Genomic DNA, 19,905 nt, shown 5'->3' on the forward strand with positions numbered 1-19,905 from the left:
CATTCTGTTAAAATTAGGATTGTCCAACTATTCTAATTTATTCTATCTCAGAGCTTTTAGTCTGCCTTAGATCTAGCTTTATTAGACACAGAATGCTGGAGTAACTCAGCGGGATAGGCAACATCTCTGGATAGAAGGAATGGATGACATTTGGGTCCACCGTCTGTGTAAACCAGCATCAACAGTTCCTTCCTACATATTAGATCTACCTTTCCCAAGGAATCTTCAACCTATTGTTTATCTAGTTATTGTTTGTAATCTGATCACAACTTCCTGACTTATCTTTCCCCTCTTCTTTGGTAAGGCGCTGTACTTTATTGGTGTGCCCTGCAATTATATTTCTCTAAAATATTTTATAAACCTACAGTATTTATCAATGTTGTGGTCATTAGCTAGGCACAAATCACAACCAAGATTTATTTTCCAGTAATAATTAATCTGGTCGGAACTGATAGACTGGGACTATTGGAAACCTGTGACATTTCTCAACAAACAACCCAGACATAATAATGTTACCTGCTAGTTGTACAGACAGCAGAGAAGGATAGATTGCAGCTGTCTCTGCAACAATTCTCTGATTTACCTAGATCAAAGCATTGCATATCTTGTGAGTGGCTGCTGCAGTAAAAGGATTATGGCTTCACCCAAAAAACATTCCAAAGTGGAATCCAAAGCGAACTCTAATTGTAGCTGTCTTTCCCCTCTTTAATTATCAGGAGGGTAAACAGAGTCTGTAATAAATAGTTTTAATTGTTTTTTACGCAATTTGCCAAATGTCTCATCAGAACGTTTAGAATACTGATGAAGCTGCTGTACACAGCAGTACATGTCATTATTGTCAATCTGCTCTGGTAATTGGTCTGCTCCCATTATCAGATAAAATATTACTAAATAATTCACACCAATGCGAGTCATTGGACTCCTCTGTCCCCTGTCTGCAATAACAGTAAGAAGTAGTGATCATTTAGGGAACATAGTTTGACAGAACTTAAGACTGAAACAGTTTGGTTTGAGAGCAAGCTTTATTCAAATGCTGCAGTAAAGCAAATAGGTGAAAACATCTACAGTTGGGATGATGTTAGCAGAATGAGATAGGATCAGTTTGCCATTTTGCACCAATCATTTTGCAGCTGCTCTCTGACAGTCCACTCGGCTACAGCTTAATATAGCACTTCATTTGTGTGCACATGTATTTCAATTAATTATATTTCCCTGATAACTTCAATGGTTATGATAACCCCCAAGAAAATGAATTATAAAATGAAATGTTAACTTTGCTCCCCTTCCACAAATGCTGCTTGACACGCTGAGTCTTTCCAGCATTCAGTATTTCAGATTTCCACGAGAGCTGAGTTTTGATCGAGTCATCATCAATGGAATCATACATAGAAACATAGAAACATAGAAATTAGGTGCAGGAGTAGGCCATTCGGCCCTTCGAGCCTGCACCACCATTCAATATGATCATGGCTGATCATCCAACTCAGTATCCCGTACCTGCCTTCTCTCCATACCCCCTGATCCCCTTAGCCACAAGGGCCACATCTTGGAAACAGGTCCTTGGCCAACCCAAGTTGTCATAGAATGGCGACCAAGTTATTTAACGGAGCTAGTCACACTTGCCTATCCCATATCGTTACAACCCTTTCCTATCCTTGTATTTGTCTACGTTTTTTTTAATGCCATAATTGTTCCGGCCCTTAATACTTTCTCTGGCAGCTCATTCCATGTATTCTCCACACTCTGTGTAAAATATCTGCCCCTCTGTTCCCTTTTATGTCTTTCCCTTTTCACCTCAAACCCATGCTCTCTAGTTTGCTGACAACCTAGTCTCAGTTGTGTGTGCATGGCCCTTATCATGACAAACCTTTCCTATCCATATACTTGTCTAATTGTCTTTTAAATGCCATAATTGTACCTGCCATTACTACTTTCTCAGGCAGCTCATTCCACCCTCTGTGTGAAAAAGCTGCCCTTCTGTTCCCTTTCTCCTTTCACCTTAAACCCATGCTCTCTAGTTTGCTGACTCCCCTACACTGGGGAAAAGACTGTGGCCACCTTATCTATGCCCTTGATGAATTTATATATCCTTATAATGTCACTCCTCAACTGCAAGCTCTCCAGGCAGAATTACCTCGACTATCCTGCCTCTCCTATTGCTCAAATCGTTCAGAATTCTTTTTTGTACTCTCTCCAGTTTAACAACACTCTTCCTAAAGATTTCTAAATGCAAATCACTGTGCAGATCAAAATCTGCTCAACCTGAAGCAAAACAACATTTCCTCTATTACTGGGTGCCTTCGAGCCTGATGGGGAATTCAAATACATTTTCAGGAGTTGTTTCAGAATTTTCTGTTTCCTTGCATCTTTTTCTCACCATAAAGTCAAGAGTCAAGAATCAAGATTCAAAAATGTTTCATTGTCATATATCCCACATAGAACAATGAAATTCTTACTTGCAGCAGCACAACAGAACAGAAAACACGCACAATTGAGATGGTGCAATGGCAAAATTAATCTCCAGTGTGATTTTCAATGACAATTTGTATTTATGCACAATGCAGCCAGTTCTTACTACCTCCATTTTCCATGAAGCTGTACTGATTAAAGGAACAACTCCCAAATTAAATTCACAGAATCACAGAGTAGTTTAGCATGGGAGGGCTGTACCAGCTCCATTCAAAAGCAATTCAGTTAGACCTATTCCTGAGCCTCTCTGCACTGCCCTGTGAATCCTCTCCTTTCACAATGTTGGGCCTCACTGAGATCTGTGATCCCCTGCACTCTCAAATACATCCAATGCCTTGAGTACTTTGCCCAAGGAGGTCATGGTCACAGCCTCTTCCCGCAAACATGTCTCAAGATCATTACGCTATGTTGTGGCCGATTTCTGTCACGTCTCACAATATACGGTTCCTACTGCAGCTGCGAATTTATTCAGACACCGTAAAAAACAAGACTATAAATCACTCTTGTAAAGTTTTAGTTCTAACTTTAGAGATACAGCATGGAAACAGGCCCTTTGACCCACTGAGTCCATGCTGACCATTGATCACCCATTCACACTAGTTCTATGTCATGCCACTTTCTCACCCTATTCCCTGCACCGTAGGGACAATTTTACAGAGACCAATTAACATGTCACATGTCATTGAGACATGGGAGGAAACTGGGAGCAGCCGGAGAAAATCCATGCAGTCACAGGGAGACTCCGTACAGACAAACTCCGTACAGACAGCACCCGTAGTCAGGATCGAACCCGGGTCTCTTGCACTGTAAGGCAGTAACTCTCCCGTTGTGCCACTCTGCTGCCCAGAATATTGGTTGAAATTAAATTAGGGAAGTAGAACATAGGACACTACGCCAAATGAGTAAGTATTAACTGTAGCAGCAATATTACAAGGTTATGCTTCACAAAAAGTGTGGCCAGCATTTGAAATAGACCTGTGGGCAGAGTGCGTGCTACAAATACCCTGGAATCGCTAAATACATTGCAGACTCAGCAATAAGGAGACAGTGATCTACTTCTGTACATTAATTTAGCTGGGTAGTAGATCTCTCTCAATCATAAATATCACATGGCTATGTGATTGGGCAAGAATATATAGTAGACATTTCTTTCTCTATTCTCATTAGTTGTTTTCTCCCTTAGCTATTTAATAAATCATAGAATTAGAGAATGGCAACATTCAGTTTATCAACATTTTCATTTCAACAGTGGCTCAAATTGAGCAAAAGTCTCAAGGCACCACACAGAAGTGTTATCATCCACATAAAATTCTGTTCAGCACCAGAAAAGATATTGTGAAAATTTAAATGAAAGAGCATCTCCAAAGAAGGAAGAGAAATAAAGAGGATTAAGCAGGCAATTTTAATTAGGGCAGCAATGTGATGTAGCTTGTGGCGTGTGTTACCTCACAGTGCCAGAGACCCGGGTTCGATCCTGTCCACGGGTGCTGTCTGTTAAATTTGCACTTTCTCCTTATCAACATATGGGCTTCCTTTGTCTGCTCTGGTTTCCTCCCACATGCTAAAGATGTACAGGTTTGGAAGTTAATTGGCCTCTGCAAATTAACAATAGCATGTGGGGAGTGGGTGAGAAAGTGGATAATAAAGAACCAGTGTGAATGGGCGATCAATGGTCAGTGTGGATTTGGTAGGCCGAAGGGCCTTTTCCCATGCTGTTTCTCTAAACTAAACTAAATTTATGAGGCATTTATGACGTGACAGGCGAAATGTGAAAGAAGAAACTGCAGATGCTGGTTTAAACCGAAGATAGACACAAAAAGCTGGAGTAACTCAGCGGGAGAGTCAGCATCTCTGGTGTCCGGAGATGCTGCCTGTCCCGCTGAGTTACTCCAGCCTTTTGTGTCTATCTGATGATCTACAGACCTTGAGCTGAGGACTCAACCACCAACGGTGGAGTGCGAATATGCAGGATGCCGGAATCTGAGGAATATGAATATCTTGAGCAGTTAAACAGAGAAGGTTCATAGAGAGAAGCAGAGAGTGAGGTGATGAACTAAGTTGAAAAAAAAAGGATTAGAATTTTGAAATCAAGCTGTAGCTAAATCAGGAGTCAATGTGGATCAGCAAACAACATAAGGGCAAGAGATAGGTGATGGATGAATTGTGTGAGATAAACCAGCCAGCATATTTTTGGATGGCATCAGCTATTCAGAAAGAGTGAAGATGGTTGGCCCAAAGTACGTGGGGACAATCAGGTTAATAGGCAAAAAAAGCATTGACGGGGATTTCAGCAGCCATTGGGCTGAGGCAGGGGCAACGTCAAGAGTCAAGAGTGTTTTATTGTCATATGTCCCCGATAGAACAATGAAATTCTTACTTGCTGCAGCACAACAGAATATGTAAATGTCATGCATTATTACAAAGGCGAAAATAAGCAGTCTACGTAATGTGGTCTGAAGTTCCCAGTGTCAAATATCAACTCAAACTGCAAGGAGCCGGCTTCAGTTCTAGACAGTTGTCAGATGGATGGTTGAAGTGTGCAGCTAAGGAATTGTGACAGGGATTGAGGATGAAAGATTCAGTCATCAACTGCTCATGGAGCATAAGATTGCAGAGGAACAGCATAATTTATGGAAGGGTGAGTTGATAGTGATTTAGAACAGGTTTTGTTTCCAAATATGCATGTTCTAGAAAATAAATAGTCTAATTGTGTCATAGTGGATTAGTATTAGTTCTGTGGTATTTATCATCATTCCAGCTACACTAGTCCCACCTGCCCATATTAGGTCCATATCCCTCCAAACCTGTCCTACTCATGTATCTGTCTAACTGTTTCTTAAATGTTGGGATAGTCCCTGCCTCAACTACCTCCTCTGGCAGTTTGTTCCATACACCCACCACATTATTGCTATTGAGGGAGTGCAGCGTAGGTTCACCAGGTTAATTTCCGGGATGGCGACACTGACATATGATGCAAGAATGGGTCAACTGGGCTTAGAGGGGATCGTATAGAAACGTATAAAATTCTTAAAGGATTGGACAGGCTAGATGCAGGAAAAATGTTCCCGATGTTGGGGGAGTCCAGAACCAGGGGTCACAGTTTTAGAATAAGGGGTAGGCCATTTAGGACTGAGATAGGAAAAACTTCTTCAGCCAGAGAGTTGTGAATCTGTGGAATTCTCTGCCAGAGAAGGCAGTGGTGGCCAATTCACTGGATGTTTTCAAGAGAGAGTTAGGTTTAGCTCTTAGGGCTAAAGGAATCAAGGGATATGAGGGAAAAGTAGGAACGGGGTACTTGATTTTAGATGATCAGCCATGATAATATTGAATGGCGGTGCTGGCTCGAAGGGCCGAATGGTCTACTCCTGCACCTATTTTTTCTATGTTTCTATGTTTCTAACCTGTATGTCTTTAGAGTGTGGGAGGAAACCGAAGATCTCGGAGAAAGCCCACGCAGGTCAGGGGGAGAACGTGCAAACTCCATACAGGCAAGCACCCGTGGTCAGGATCTAACCCGGGTCTCTAGCGCTGTAAGGCAGTAGCTCTACCGCTCTGTGCCGCCACAACATTTTGTTTCTGAGCCAACTCCAACCTTCAATGAGTAATTATAAGTTGAATTGCTTTTTGTACAACCCAAAAGCTTAACTATAGGCATTCAAATAGTTGTAGCTTGAATATAAATGGAAAATTTTACGGTGGTCAATCATTAACTGTAACTGATAGTAAATAAATGTATGAAGTATTGTAACCTATGGAGGAGGGAAAAATCTGCTTGGGTTTCAGTAGTAAATATAATCCTATTTTATCTGGTTCCGCAGCTCCAAAGCCAATTTTCTTCTGTTATATTTAATACATAAATGTATAGTTGACAGTCAAGTGGTAGACAGGAGTAATTCCAACCCCAATTCACCCGGAAAAAAAACGGAACAATAATATATGCGGCTTGTTTTATTTTTCATTAAGTCACCAAGAGGCCTAATTCCTCACGTAATCTGGCACTTCAGTCCATTTAGTATGTGTATCGTTTATTTACTACTGGTGATTCAAACTCATATCCAGGGGGGGGGGAAATGGCCACATCTAATCTAGTCTCATTTGCCAACATTTGGTCAATATCTCCCTGAACCTTTCTTATCCATGACCTGCCCAAGTACCTTTTGTTGTGTATATCATTATGTATAACGTATGTATATCATTTACTTTGTGAGCTTCATGTGAACAAGGAATTTCATTGCACCCTGTTGTATATGACAATAAAATAATCTCATCTAATCTAAAATCATCTCTGATTCTCTTTCCACATCAGAAAATTAGGTTTTCGATCCATTTCTTGTACTTCATCGCATTGTTGTTGTTGGTTTGGGTGACAACAGTGGTATCTTCGGTGAACTTGTAGATCGAGCTGGCATTGTACTTGTCCACACACTGAAGGGTGTGCAGGGTATAGATCAGGGGAATGAACACACGATCTTGAGAAGCACCAGTGTTGGGTGTCAGAATGGAAGAAATCTTATGACCAATTTTAACCAACTGAGGTCTGCCAGTCAACTTTTCAGATTGAGTGCAACAAAGCCTCGACCTAAATCATCAATTGTTTTTCTTCTCACAGATGCTATCTAAATCACTCACCATTTTCTGTTTATGTTTCAGTGTTTAAAAAGTCTGCATTTTTAAAATTTTGATTATCAAATAATTACATTTTTCATGTTAGCACTGGGTGGCATGGTGACGCAGTGGTATCGTTACTGCCTTACAGCACCCGAGATCCATGTTAGATCCTGACCATGGGCGCTGTCTGTACAGAGTTTGTACATTCTCCCCGTGACTCGTGGGTTTTCTCTGGGTGCTCCAATTTCCTCCCACACTCCAAAGACGTGCAGGTTTGTAGGATAATTGGCTTCCGTAATGATAGAAACATAGAAACATAGAAATTAGGTGCAGGAGTAGGCCATTCTCTAGTTTAGTGTAGGATGGTGCTAGTGTACGAAGATCACAGCTCGGCATGGACTTGGTGGGCCAAATGGCCTGTCTCTGGGTTGTTTCTCTAAACTAACCTAAACTTTAAAAATGCACAAAATTCTACAAAGATTATTAGATTTGTGATGAATCCCCAGATGTTCTGTGCAAAATGTTTAGGGGTAGACCACTTATTGACAACATAATTACTTTGAAGATATGAGCAAGAGGGGAGGTTTTTTTTAAAGTCAGCTCAAATAAATGCTCAAAAGTGGACTTGATCCTGACAGATAGAAACATAGAAAATAGGTGCAGCAGTAGGCCATTCGACCCTTTGAGCCTGCACCCCCATTCAATATGATCATAGCTGATCATCCAACTCAGTATCCTGTACCTGCCTTCTCTCCATACTCCCTGATACCTTTAGCCACAACGGCCACATCTAACTCCCTCTTAAATATAGCCAATAAACTGGCCTCAACTAGCTTCTGTGGCAGAGAATTCCAGAGATTCACCACTCTCTGTGTGAAAAAAGACATCCCTCTATTATCCTTAAACTGTGACCCCTTGTTCTGGACTTCCCCAACATCAGGAACAATCTCGCTGCATCTAGCCTGCCCAACCCCTTAAGAATTTTGTAAGTTTCTATAAGATCCCCCCTCAATCTTCTAAATTCTAGCGAGTACAAACCGAGTCTATCCAGTTTTTCTTCATATGAAAGTCCTGACATCCCAGGAATCAGTCTGGTGAACCTTCTCTGATAATGGTTCATTATACTGTATAACTCCACACCAACACTTGATGAGTTGGGTCTCTTGAGTGAAGTATCACCTTACTTCTAAAGACCAAACCCAGAAGTTATTCATAGTGACAAAAGATGAATGGTGATTTACAAAGGTGAAGCTTGCCCCCAATCCTGCTAGTAGTGGTGAAATTAATATGTCAGTGTTTTTATAGTTTCAGTGCAAAATTCTGACATGCATTGCTCTGCTTTTGTATTTTCTAAAATAGCTTTCCTCTATTGTTAACCCCACACAGTAGCTATGGCCAAGGGTCAAGAGAGTTAAGTGTGTTTTATTGCCAAATGTCCAAAACAGAACAATGATATTCTTACTTGCAGCAGCACAACAGAATATGAAAACCTGGTTATTATTATTCATTTACAGTTAATTATTGATGAAAAACACAATCTAAGCGCAGGATATTTTTGGCCTCACTATTAATTTTGTATTTGTGGTTTTAACTAATGTGACCCAGTTAGTCATGTGAAAATATATCACTTTATTTCCATTTGATCAGTTTGATGTTAGTTCTCAATGATGATCCAGATTGTCAGTCAATGAGCAGCCAGCAAAAAGAGAATACTGGACGGGGAAATATCAGATTGACAGAAATAAGTTTGCGGCATGGTGGAGCAGCGGTAGAGTTACAGCCTTATAGCGCCAGAGACCTGGGTTGGATCCTGACTATGGATGCAGTCTGTATGGAGTTTGTGACCTGTGACCTGCATGGGTTTTCTACGGGTACTGCCGGTTCCTCCCACACTACAAAGACGTACAAGTTTGTAGGCTACAGAAAAAAGCTGGAGAAACTCAGCGGGTGCAGCAGCGTCTATGGAGCGAAGGAAATAGGCAACGTTTCGGGCCGAAACCCTTCTTCAGACTGATCGGGGGCGGGGGTGGGCGGGGACAAGAAAGGAAAAAGGAGGAGGAGCCCGAAGGCTGGGGGATGGGAGGAGACAGCAGGGGGACAGAGGAAGGGGAGGAGACAGCAAGGACTAACAAAATTGGGAGAATTCGATGTTCATGCCCCCAGGATGCAGACTCCCCAAACGGAATATGAGGTGCTGTTCCTCCAATTTCCGGTGCTGCTCGCTGTGGCCATGGAGGAGACCCAGGACAGAGAGGTCGGAGACGGAGTGGGAGGGGGAGTTGAAGTGCTGAGCCACCGGGAGGTCAGCTTGGTTATTGCGGACCGAGCGGAGGTGTTCGGCGAAACGATCGCCCAACATCCACTTGGTCTCACCGATATAGATCTGCTGACATCTAGAGCAGCGGACGCAATAGATGAGGTTGGAAGAGATGCAGGTAAACCTCTGTCGCACCTGGAATGTTTGTAGGCTAATTGGCTTGGTAAAATTGTAAATTGTCCCTAGTGTGTGTAGGATAATGTTATGCCCCTGTCCCACTTAGGAAACCTGAACGGAAACCTCTGGAGACTTTGCGCCCCACCCAAGATTTCCGTGCGGTTCCCGGAGGTTCCCGGAGGTTTTTGTCAGTCTCCCTACCTGCTTCTATTACCTGCAACCTCCGGCAACCACCTGCAACCTCCGGGAATCGCACGGAAACCTTGGGTGAGGCGCAAAGTCTCCAGAGGTTTCCGTTCAGGTTTCCTAAGTGGGACAGGGGAAGTGTGCGGGGATCGCTGGTTGGCATGGACTCGATGGGTTGAAGAGCCTGTTTCTGTACTGTATCTCTAAACTAAAAACTAGGTTCACAGACTTGGTGACAGCTCTAAGCGTATATGTCCATGGAGCAAGTTTTAAATATATAAATTACCTCTTACTTTAAGTACAGATGTAGTTATTTTCTGTCCCAGAAAGTGTAAAGGATTTAGGATAATTGAAGTAGTGTCCCAGAAATTCCAACAAATAGTGCAATATCTAGGTGCTCTACAAAACTGAATGTCTAAGAAAAACCACTCACTTGTGTAAATTATGGATTTAGTATAATTTAAGTAAATAGTATAATTTTCACTCTGGATCCTCTGCACATTTAATATGCCTGGACATATAATTGATGTGCTATGGCACGCAATGCTGTTTTTATAATTTTTATTTCTGTACGCCTGACCTATGGAAATCAGATCAATACAGGCTCAGCAAGCCTTCAAACACATGTGTGACTTTTGTCATTAATTAAAGGTGCAAAAGGTGCAAAGGTCTGAGGAGCTTGGCACTGGAACCATGTAAGCCCATCTTTAAATAAAATTCCACTTCCCTTGTGTAATTCCTTCCTCAATTAAACCATCCCCATCGCCGTCACCTGCTCCCTTCTCACCATATCGATTGCAAACCTGATCCTCATTTCCAGCTAGTGATCACAACTTCCCCACATTGTAAGCCACACATATGATGAGCGTTTGACAGCACTGGGCCTCTACTCGCTGGAGTTTATAAAGTTGAGGTGGGACCTCATTGAAACTTACAGAATAATGAAAGGCATAGATAGAGTGGATGAGGAAAGGATGTTTCCACTGGTGGGCGAGTCTAGGACCAGAGGTCATAGCCTCAGAATTAAAGGATGCTCTTTTAGAAAGGAGGTGAGGAGGAACCTCTTTAGTCAGAGGGTAGTTAGTCTGTGGAACTCATTGCCACAGAGGGCTGTGGAGGCCAAGTCAGTGGATATTTTTAAGGCAGAGACAGACAGATTCTTGATTAGAATGGGTGTCAAGGGTTATGGGAAGAAGGCAGAAAAATGTGATTTGGAGGCAGAGATCAGCCATGATTGAATGGTGGAGTAGACTCGATGGGCCGAATGGCCTAATTCTACTCCCATAACTTGTGAACTTGTGAACACCATTCTATTCCATTTCAACACTCAAAGTTTCAGTCCCTTATTGACACCACATCCCATTTTGAGTGATGGCCCATCGTTGCCACTACCCCTAGCCCATCTTGTTACCTGCCTATCTACATTCCATTGTGACTGAGCAAGCAACAAGAAACCCTCTTCTTCTCCACTAAGTCTCTCCCTTGTGGCTGCTGGCATGCCTGAGAGTGACTTGTTGAATCACTGGTTTGCCCGACGTACACCATGCATTTGAAATGCTTTTCAGCCGCTGAAGAATTTGTAGACCACTATTTTGATATTGAAGGATAACAAGTTCTAAACCTGAGCACCTGTAATTACTGTTGCAAGTTTCAGAAGTAATGTGTTACAGAAACTTATTTATTTGATTACAACTCAAGGGGAATTAAAACAAGTAAGCAATGAGTGGCAGTGTGGCACAACTGGTAGAGCTGCTACTTCAAAACGCTGGAGACATGGGTTTGATCCTTACCACGGGCAGCAGCTGTGGTTTGCATGTTCTCCCTGCGACTGCCTGGGTTTCTTCACATTTGTAGGTTAATTGGCCTCAGCAAAATTGCCCTTAGTGTGTAGAGAGTGGATGTGAAAGTGAGATAACATTGAAAAAAACAGAATGAACGGATGATTTGATGGTCGCCGTGGGCTCAGTGGGCCAAAAGACCTGTTTCCAAACTGTAACCCTAAAAAACATTTTTAAGTTTTGTTTTTGTTTAAGCCATAAACATAGTTTCAAATTCAATTCTTTAAAACTGGTGTTGCTTGGTTGCAAATAGTTAACTTTCAAAAGCTCCATCTGAAATATCTTTATTAACATTCAGAGCTTAAATTTTATAATAAAACAGAGTAATGTCATTGTACGGCCAGCAATAAAATGTAGGCTATCCTTGCACCATGGAAAGAATGAATGTTAGAGGAATATGTAAAGGAAACTTCTCATGAAAATACATTATCACTCCAAATACTCGTCTTAGACACTATTTATTTGAAGGCAAATAAAACACAAAAGGTAAACAAAAATTGAAAACTATAAAAGATGGAAGGTTTAAAAAAAAGGAAACAAAACATATTGTAACCATATCAACTAACTATAATTACCAAGACAGAAATGAAGAAAAATGTAGGACAATTTAGAGATGTCCTGAGGACAGTCCGTCTGTATTACGGTGGATGAGGTGCTGGATGTCCTAAGGTGTATGAAGGTAGATGAATCACCTGGTCCTGACCAGGTCCACAGACACTGTGGGAAGCTGGAAAAGAAATTGCAAGAACCCTAGCTGAGATATTTAAATCATCATTATACATGGGTGAGGTGCCAAAATACTGGAGAGTGCCTAATGTTGTGCCTCTATTTAAGGGGGGCTGGAAGGAAAAGTCTGGGAAATAAAGACCAGTGAGCCTAACATCTGTGGTAGGCAAGTTACTGGAGAGGATTCTGGGGGATAAGATATATTTGTCTAAAAGCAGAGGTTTCTACATGGGATATCGTATCTTACGAATCTGAATTTAAAAAAGTAACCACAAAGATTGATGAGGGCAGAGCCATAGCTGTTGTCTATATGGACTTCAATAAAGCATTTCATAATGTTTAAGAGGGAACTGCAGATGCTGGAGAATCGAAGGTTACACAAAAAAGCTGGAGAAACTCATGCAGCAGCATCTATGGAGCGAACGAAATCTGAACGTTTCGGGCCGAAACCCTTCTTCAGACTGAGTGGGGACAAGAAAGGGAAAAGGAGGAGGAGCCAGAAGGCTTGATGGGAGGAGAGCAGGGGGGCTGAGGAAGGGGAGGAGACAGCAAGGACTAACAAAATTGGGAGAATTCGATGTTCATGCCCCCGGGGTGCAGACTCCCCAAACGGAATATGAGGTGCTGTTCCTCCAATTTCCGGTGCTGCTCGCTGTGGCCATGGAGGAGACCCAGGACAGAGAGGTCGGAGGCTAGTGGGAGGGGGAGTTGAATGAGCATGAAAAACATTTCATAATGTTCTGCATGGCTGGCTGCTCTGGAAAATAATGGAAGATCACAGGTAGACAGGGTGATGAAGAAGGCTTTCGATACATTCATCTTCATCATTCAGAGTATTAAATATAGAAGTTGGGATGTTATGTTACAATTGTACAAGCCATTGATGGGGTTGCATTTGGAGTGTTGTGTACATTTTGTCACCCTGTTATTGGAAGATTATTGTTAAACTGGAAAGAATGCAGAGGCGATTTATGAGGATGGTACCAGGATTGAGGCCCTGAGCTACAGGGTGAGGCCAACAGGCTGGTACTTTATTCGTTGGAGCACAGGAGGCTGAAGGGTGATCTCATAAAAGCATATAAGCATGAGGGAAATAGACAGGGTGCATGCACAGTCTTTTACCCAGAATAGGGGAATCAAGAACCGGAAAACATAGGTTTAAGGTGAGAGGGGAAAGGTTTCAAAGGAACCTGAGGAGCAACTTATTCATTCAGAGGGTGAAGCTGCCAGAGGTAGGCAAAATAACAACATTTAAAAGAGATTTCGACAGCTACATGGATAGGAAAGGTTTGGAGGGATATGGGTCTAATTCAGACAAATGGGACTAGTGTTGATGGGGCATCATGTTCGGCATGGGTAAGTTGAGCCGAAGGCCCTGTTTCCGTGTTGTATAACTCTATGACTTTACATTAAAAAAACGCACTCTTGATCTTAGTGCATCTTCTGACCATTCATCACCATTGAAAAATATACATAAAATCAATAAAAGTTAATTTCTCTTTACATTTGCGTTTTAAACCTAGAAATTGATTAACAATTAACGGTGAACTTTGCTCAACCTCAGAGATGTGACCAGACTCAACAGTGAAGATGCAGTAGCCACCACTAATGTGCTGCTATAAAATTGTTACAGTGTTGTTTTATCATTTTATTCAATTGCATCTGTTTCATGTATACTTCATTACCATTAATGCAAATTTTGTTGATTGCATGTGGCTCCTTCTGTAATTTAACTGAAATAGGCTGCAGGGCATACATGTATTAAAATAACTTCAGCTTTAGTGTGGGATATTTTAAGTGTTCCTTCCAATTCAAATTTCCCCACAGGAAGCAAGTTTGTATTGTTGAATTGAGACAAAGGCAGCTGCATTTGAAAAAACTGACAATGGGTTAACATGTGAATCCAAGTGAACAGCTTTTGCATCTTTTTTTAAATTGGTGGGCGACATAAACGGTTGAGGGACAGCGGGCAATAAGTTTCAACAGCGGGATAGGAACTTTATATGCCATCGATGTTTGTGCAGATTATTAATGAGGAAAAGCTTTACGCCAGGTAATTTTTTCAAAGAAGCCCATTCCACAGATGTTGGAGATTGAGAGGCAGAGATCTCACATATTTTGCAGTGTATCATTGCCCATGTCCGACTTGGTGACATCCGTCTCATCTGTCAATATTTGACATGATGTTCATAAATACCATTGTGTCTTTGTGTATATGCATTTTTGAATGTGTTGAGTATAAAAGACAAAGAATGTAAATATATCTGTATGTTTTGCTTTGAACATTTAATGCATGCCAAAATGTAACATAAATTCTAAACTATCAAATTACAACATAAATAAATGTGCTATAAACTCCTTTAAAGAATGAATCTGAAGATATTTCCAAATTGTGTTATCCGTTATTCAATAGCCGAGTAACACTGCCCAGAAGTTACTCAAGTTTGCTCCTTGAGTTATACCATTTATTTGACTTTGGACAGAACAGAATTACATGTTCCATAAATGTGCCTCAGGAACTATTTGCTAAAGTGAATAAGAATCAGTGATAATCACTTGTTTAAAAGCACTTGTGTACAAACCTAACATTGGCATGTTTGCCTGGAATTCCCCCGCAGTCATATAGTTTATTCATTGCCATATTGTAAAGTAAAAGGTCTTGAATTTATACAGCTCTTGCTCAGCCTAAGAATTTCCCATTAATGCATGTATATTTCAACTGTTTTAATGCAGTTTTGCAGTGAACAATGCCGATTTTGAAAGGCATCTGGGATCTATTGAACAGTGCAGGAATTTTAAAAAATGACTTCAAAAGAGCAGTTCAGAGATGCAAAGTAGGAGAAATAGTTTACTGAAAGAAAACGGAACAATTAGATTGTTTAAAAGAAAAGAAAATGCAGACCTGCTATATGATAAGAGATCGACCTGGTACGCATTTATTGCCTTTACTTGTTGTCTGTTCATATGGACACTGCTGCCATCTTAAGACAAAATGGAAAAGTGAAGATAAGAAATAAATGAATCAACAGAAGCTTTGTATGTAAAATGGACTTTCCATTGCAAATTTAAGGTCCACAAATACAGGCATTTAATTTCAATCATTAATTTCCTCAATTCCAAGAAGCAGCATCAATTCAATACATAGTTGTTTTATATTTAAAATGTTTCTAAATAGTTTATTTAGATCTTAAACTTAAATATAGAAACAAAAGCATTGCTGTATAGTCAAATATGCAGAATAAAGCCCACTGTAAATGAAATATAGCTTGTATGTGAACAGATGTACTATTAAGGAATCATTGTAAATGTATAATGAGTGATATTACATAAAATCATCACTTAGTCTATATTTTGATGAGAATAATTTCTTATACAAAATGAGAAACTGCAGGAGTATAATATAGACAATGGAGGTGCAAGTATATATTATATTACTTAATGTAAAAAAGTATAAAACTAGCAAGGATTTGGTAAGCACCTTTAACTTTTGTTCCAGAAGACAGAAAATTATTTGTGGGCATGCTGAACAAACAACAGTCAGAGGAGGACGTACGCAGACTATTTGAAGCTTTCGGTAACATTGAAGAGTGCACAATCCTTCGAGGGCCTGATGGAAATAGCAAAGGTAAGACGGTAATTCTTCAGTGTAAGAACAACACCTTCTCGCAATTTAATAGCATCCTCATAACCTACGGCTACAGGCTGTAATTTAATTAGGATCAGCATTGTGACGGGATACTTGATCACACCATATCTTAACAATTTAGTTCTTTTCTTGTTTCACAATATATTTACCTGTGATAGGATTTATTTTTGCTTTTGTTTTATACTGTCATTTGGAAAGAATAGAATATTTTGTATTGAAATTAATTCATGAAAGGATTAATAATCAGCTCTTTGATGTTGGGAAGGGGCAAGCATATTGTTTGATAATCATTCCAACTGCTTCAGCTTGCTATTTCTAAACAACCTTTCGGGTCTACTTGCTTATTCTTTTCCTCTTCCAATCAATTTTCTCTTTCACTATCCTGAAGTGGGGCATGGGTCTACAAATATCTCACACCCAAGTGGTTATTTTGAATGTTAAGCCTTATCTGGCAATACTCATTGACACATGGAATCATAAGATAGTCTGTTCCATATCATGCAGTGTAATTTCTGCACTTCCAAGCTGCAAACAAGAGCAAGGACTTTCCGAAACCTTTGTACAGTATTTTGCTGTTAGCTAAACATTTGGCTCTGCAGCATGCCAGTGATGCAGCACACAACAATATCAGTTGTATACTCAATCCCTCAAGATGCATCCATTATTCCTGCCTGATCTATACGTCTGCCTCATTTTCCTGCCTCTATGAAAAATATTATTTCCCTGACAATTTTAGCAGTAACTCTGATGCACATTAACTTAATTCCTAGTGCTGTCTATATTGAATAGAGGGCTCCTAATTGTAGACACATAACACACTGTGCCAAACAAAGCCGTCTTATTTTAAATCTTCCTTTACATTATGCATTTTTGAGGAGGCAACCTTGAGGCAAAGATTTGTACGATCACAAATGGCATAATGTTTATTGTAGGGATGGTACATTTTTTAAATGCTGTATCCCGCATCACAGCAAGTGCAAAGAATTATGTTAATAGCATGTTTTAGGAAGTACATTAACAGGTAACCAAAATAGACAACTGTAATAAAAAGGAATGAAAGCAGCAGAATCTTTAATATTCTGTTACGAGGGTCTCAATTCCTCTCGTCCCATTGGGATATCATAGTTCAGCAACAGCCTTGAATCTCCATCTGATCCAATCTATTTACTTACTTATAAATCTAGTGCAAGAATTAATTTGGAAATAAAGAAAGGAACATTGCTTTTTAGAAACATAGTAACATAGAAAATAGGTGCAGGAGTAGGCCATTTAGCCCTTCGAGCCTGCACCGCCATTCAATATGATCATGGCTGATCATCCAACTCAGTATCCTGTACCTGCCTTCTCTCCATACCCCCTGCTCCCTTTAGCCACAAGGGCCACATCTAACTCCCTCTTAAATATAGCCAATGAACTGGGCTCAACTACATTCTGTGGCAGAGAATTCCAGAGATTCACCACTCTCTGTGTGAAAAATGTTTTTCTCATCTCGGTCCTAAAGGATTTCCCCCTTATCCTTAAACTGTGACCCCTTGTTCTGGACTTCACCAACATCGGGAACAATCTTCCTTCATCTAGCCTGTCCAACCCCTTAAGAATTTTGTAATTTTCTATAAGATCCTCCCCTCAATCTTCTAAATTCTAGCGAGTACAAACCAAGTCTATCCAGTCTTTCTTCATATGAAAGTCCTGACATCCCAGGAATCAGTCTATCTTTTATTGTCTATCTTGCGATTGCCCTATTAAATGTGTATCTTTCCTTTTGGATATTTCATTGGTCATTCATTCACTCCACCACATGCATGCTGGTCAGTTAGTTGTTTTAAAGCATCACCAAAATAACAAGAAAGTGACCTGCAGTTGATGTGCAGATTTTTGGAAAGAGAGTAAAGTGGGAGGCAAGTGATAAGCAAGAGGAGGAAAATAAAGTAGAAATAAGAGATGAAACCAGATTATGCTACATGAACTGTGTGACCTGCAAGGGCTTTAAATGCTGTATCCCGCATCACAGCAAGTGCAAAGAATTATGTTAATAGCATGTTTTAGGAAGTACATAGGAAGTGCTCCGGTTTCGTCCCACTTTCCAAAGACATACAGGTTTGTGGGTCAAATGGCTTGGGTAAAAGTGTAACTAGTCCCTCGTGTGTGTAGGATAGTGTTAGTGTGTGGGGATTGCTGGACCTAAAGGGGGCTCGGACTCGGTGGGCCGAAGGGCCTGATTCCATGCTGTATCTCGAAACTAACCTAAACTGCAAAGGGTAAAGTGAAAGGAATGATGAACTGAGTCACAAACTGTTTATTTTACAGATGATTTGAATCAAACTTCCCCATTGGTATTTATTGAATTGCCTCACTGCTGTAAGATGAACTGAATACAATTAATCAGCACAGGGAAATAGAGCCAAGGCACAAATAAAGCACAATAACATTTCACAATAAATGGATGTGTTTTCATTTGTGTAACTTTGCTGCAGACAATATGAATTAGGCATATCGTATGAGGAGGTACAATCTGATACAGTGATTGCTTAAGAGGTTTGCCTTTTCTCAACCAGCAAACAAAACACTTTTGTGTAATTTACAGTTTTTAATTTAGTCTGGGAACATTTTCCAAGTGGTGCACTTTTAGCACAGGAGAGATGTACGTTTGATTACGGAAAAGTTGAAGATATGAATTGTTAAGTTGGATTTTGATTTTGAATTTGATCTCCTAGAACTGAATTTGAACTGCTAGAGTCAGTTATTAAAGATGGGATAGCAGCACATTTGGAAAGTGGTGAAATCATTGGACAAAGTCAGCATGGATTTACGAAAAGTACATCATGTCTGACGAATCTTATAGAATTTTTCGAGGATGTAACTAGTAGCGTGGATAGGGGAGAACCAGTGGATGTGGTGTATCTGGACTTCCAGAAGGCTTTCGACAAGGTCCCACATAAGAGATTAGTATACAAACTTAAAGCACATGGCATTGGGGGTTCAGTATTGATGTGGATAGAGAACTGGCTGGCAAACAGGAAGCAAAGAGTAGGAGTAAACGAGTCCTTTTCACAATGGCAGGCAGTGACTAGTGGGGTACCACAAGGCTCAGTGCTGGGACCCCAGCTATTTACAATAAATATTAATGATCTGGATGAGGGGAGGCCCCAAGGCGGATAAAATATAATTGGGGTCCGTTGCAGGTCTGGGTTAGTGAGGCCTGAAGTTCAGGGAGTGTTGATGTGAGGTCCTGCTGGTGCCGGCGCATCGCGGCCAGGGTGGATCTCAGTGCCCGGTTGGAGAATTGCTGGGTATGCCGGTGGATGGCCAGTCGGTACCGATGGTCCGGTTGGGGTCCGAACTGGGAGGTAGGGAACTGGAGCTGGAAGCCATGGGGTATGAGATGGATGCGCAGGCAGGCCCCGAAGGATGAGGGAATTGAAGGCAATATCTCCAAGTTTGCGGATGACACTAAGCTGGGGGGCAGTGTTAGGTGTGAGGAGGATGCTAGGAGACTGCAAGGTGACTTGGATAGGCTGGGTGAGTGGGCAAATGTTTGGCAGATGCAGTATAATGTGGATAAATGTGAGGTTATCCATTTTGGTGGCAAAAACGGGGGAAAGCAGACTATTATCTAAATGGTGGCCGATTGGGAAAGGGGGAGATGCAGCGAGACCTGGGTGTCATGGTACACCAGTCATTGAAGGTAGGCATGCAGGTGCAGCAGGCAGTAAAGAAAGCGAATGGTATGTTGGCTTTCATAGCAAGAGGATTTGAGTATAGGAGCAGGGAGGTTCTATTGCAGTTGTACAGGGTCTTGGTGAGACCACACCTGGAGTATTGTGTGCATTTTTGGTCTCCAAATCTGAGGAAGGACATTATTGCCATAGAGGGAGTACAGAGAAGGTTCACCAGACTGATTCCTGGGATGTCAGGACTGTCTTATGAAGAAAGACTGGATAGACTAGGTTTATACTCTCTAGAATTTAGGAGATTGAGAGGGGATCTTATAGAAACTT

General features: G+C 41.0%; 1 protein-coding gene across 7 annotated transcripts in view; it reads left to right on the forward strand.

Moving 5' to 3' along the window:
• Window positions 1-19,905, forward strand: part of celf4 (CUGBP, Elav-like family member 4) — a 1,152,430-nt gene that overhangs the window by 813,859 nt on the left and 318,666 nt on the right. For 4 of the 7 annotated variants that reach the window (XM_055632378.1, XM_055632399.1, XM_055632405.1 and 1 more), the window contains exon 4: window positions 15,758-15,886. In XM_055632378.1, coding sequence (XP_055488353.1) covers window positions 15,758-15,886 — 129 coding nt within the window. The remainder of the gene's footprint in view (window positions 1-15,757; window positions 15,887-19,905) is intronic. The other 3 variants (XM_055632384.1, XM_055632412.1, XM_055632423.1) reach the window with 1 other exon arrangement.

Source organism: Leucoraja erinacea, chromosome 1 (assembly GCF_028641065.1).
Source record: "Leucoraja erinacea ecotype New England chromosome 1, Leri_hhj_1, whole genome shotgun sequence".
Classification (NCBI taxonomy): domain Eukaryota; kingdom Metazoa; phylum Chordata; class Chondrichthyes; order Rajiformes; family Rajidae; genus Leucoraja; species Leucoraja erinaceus.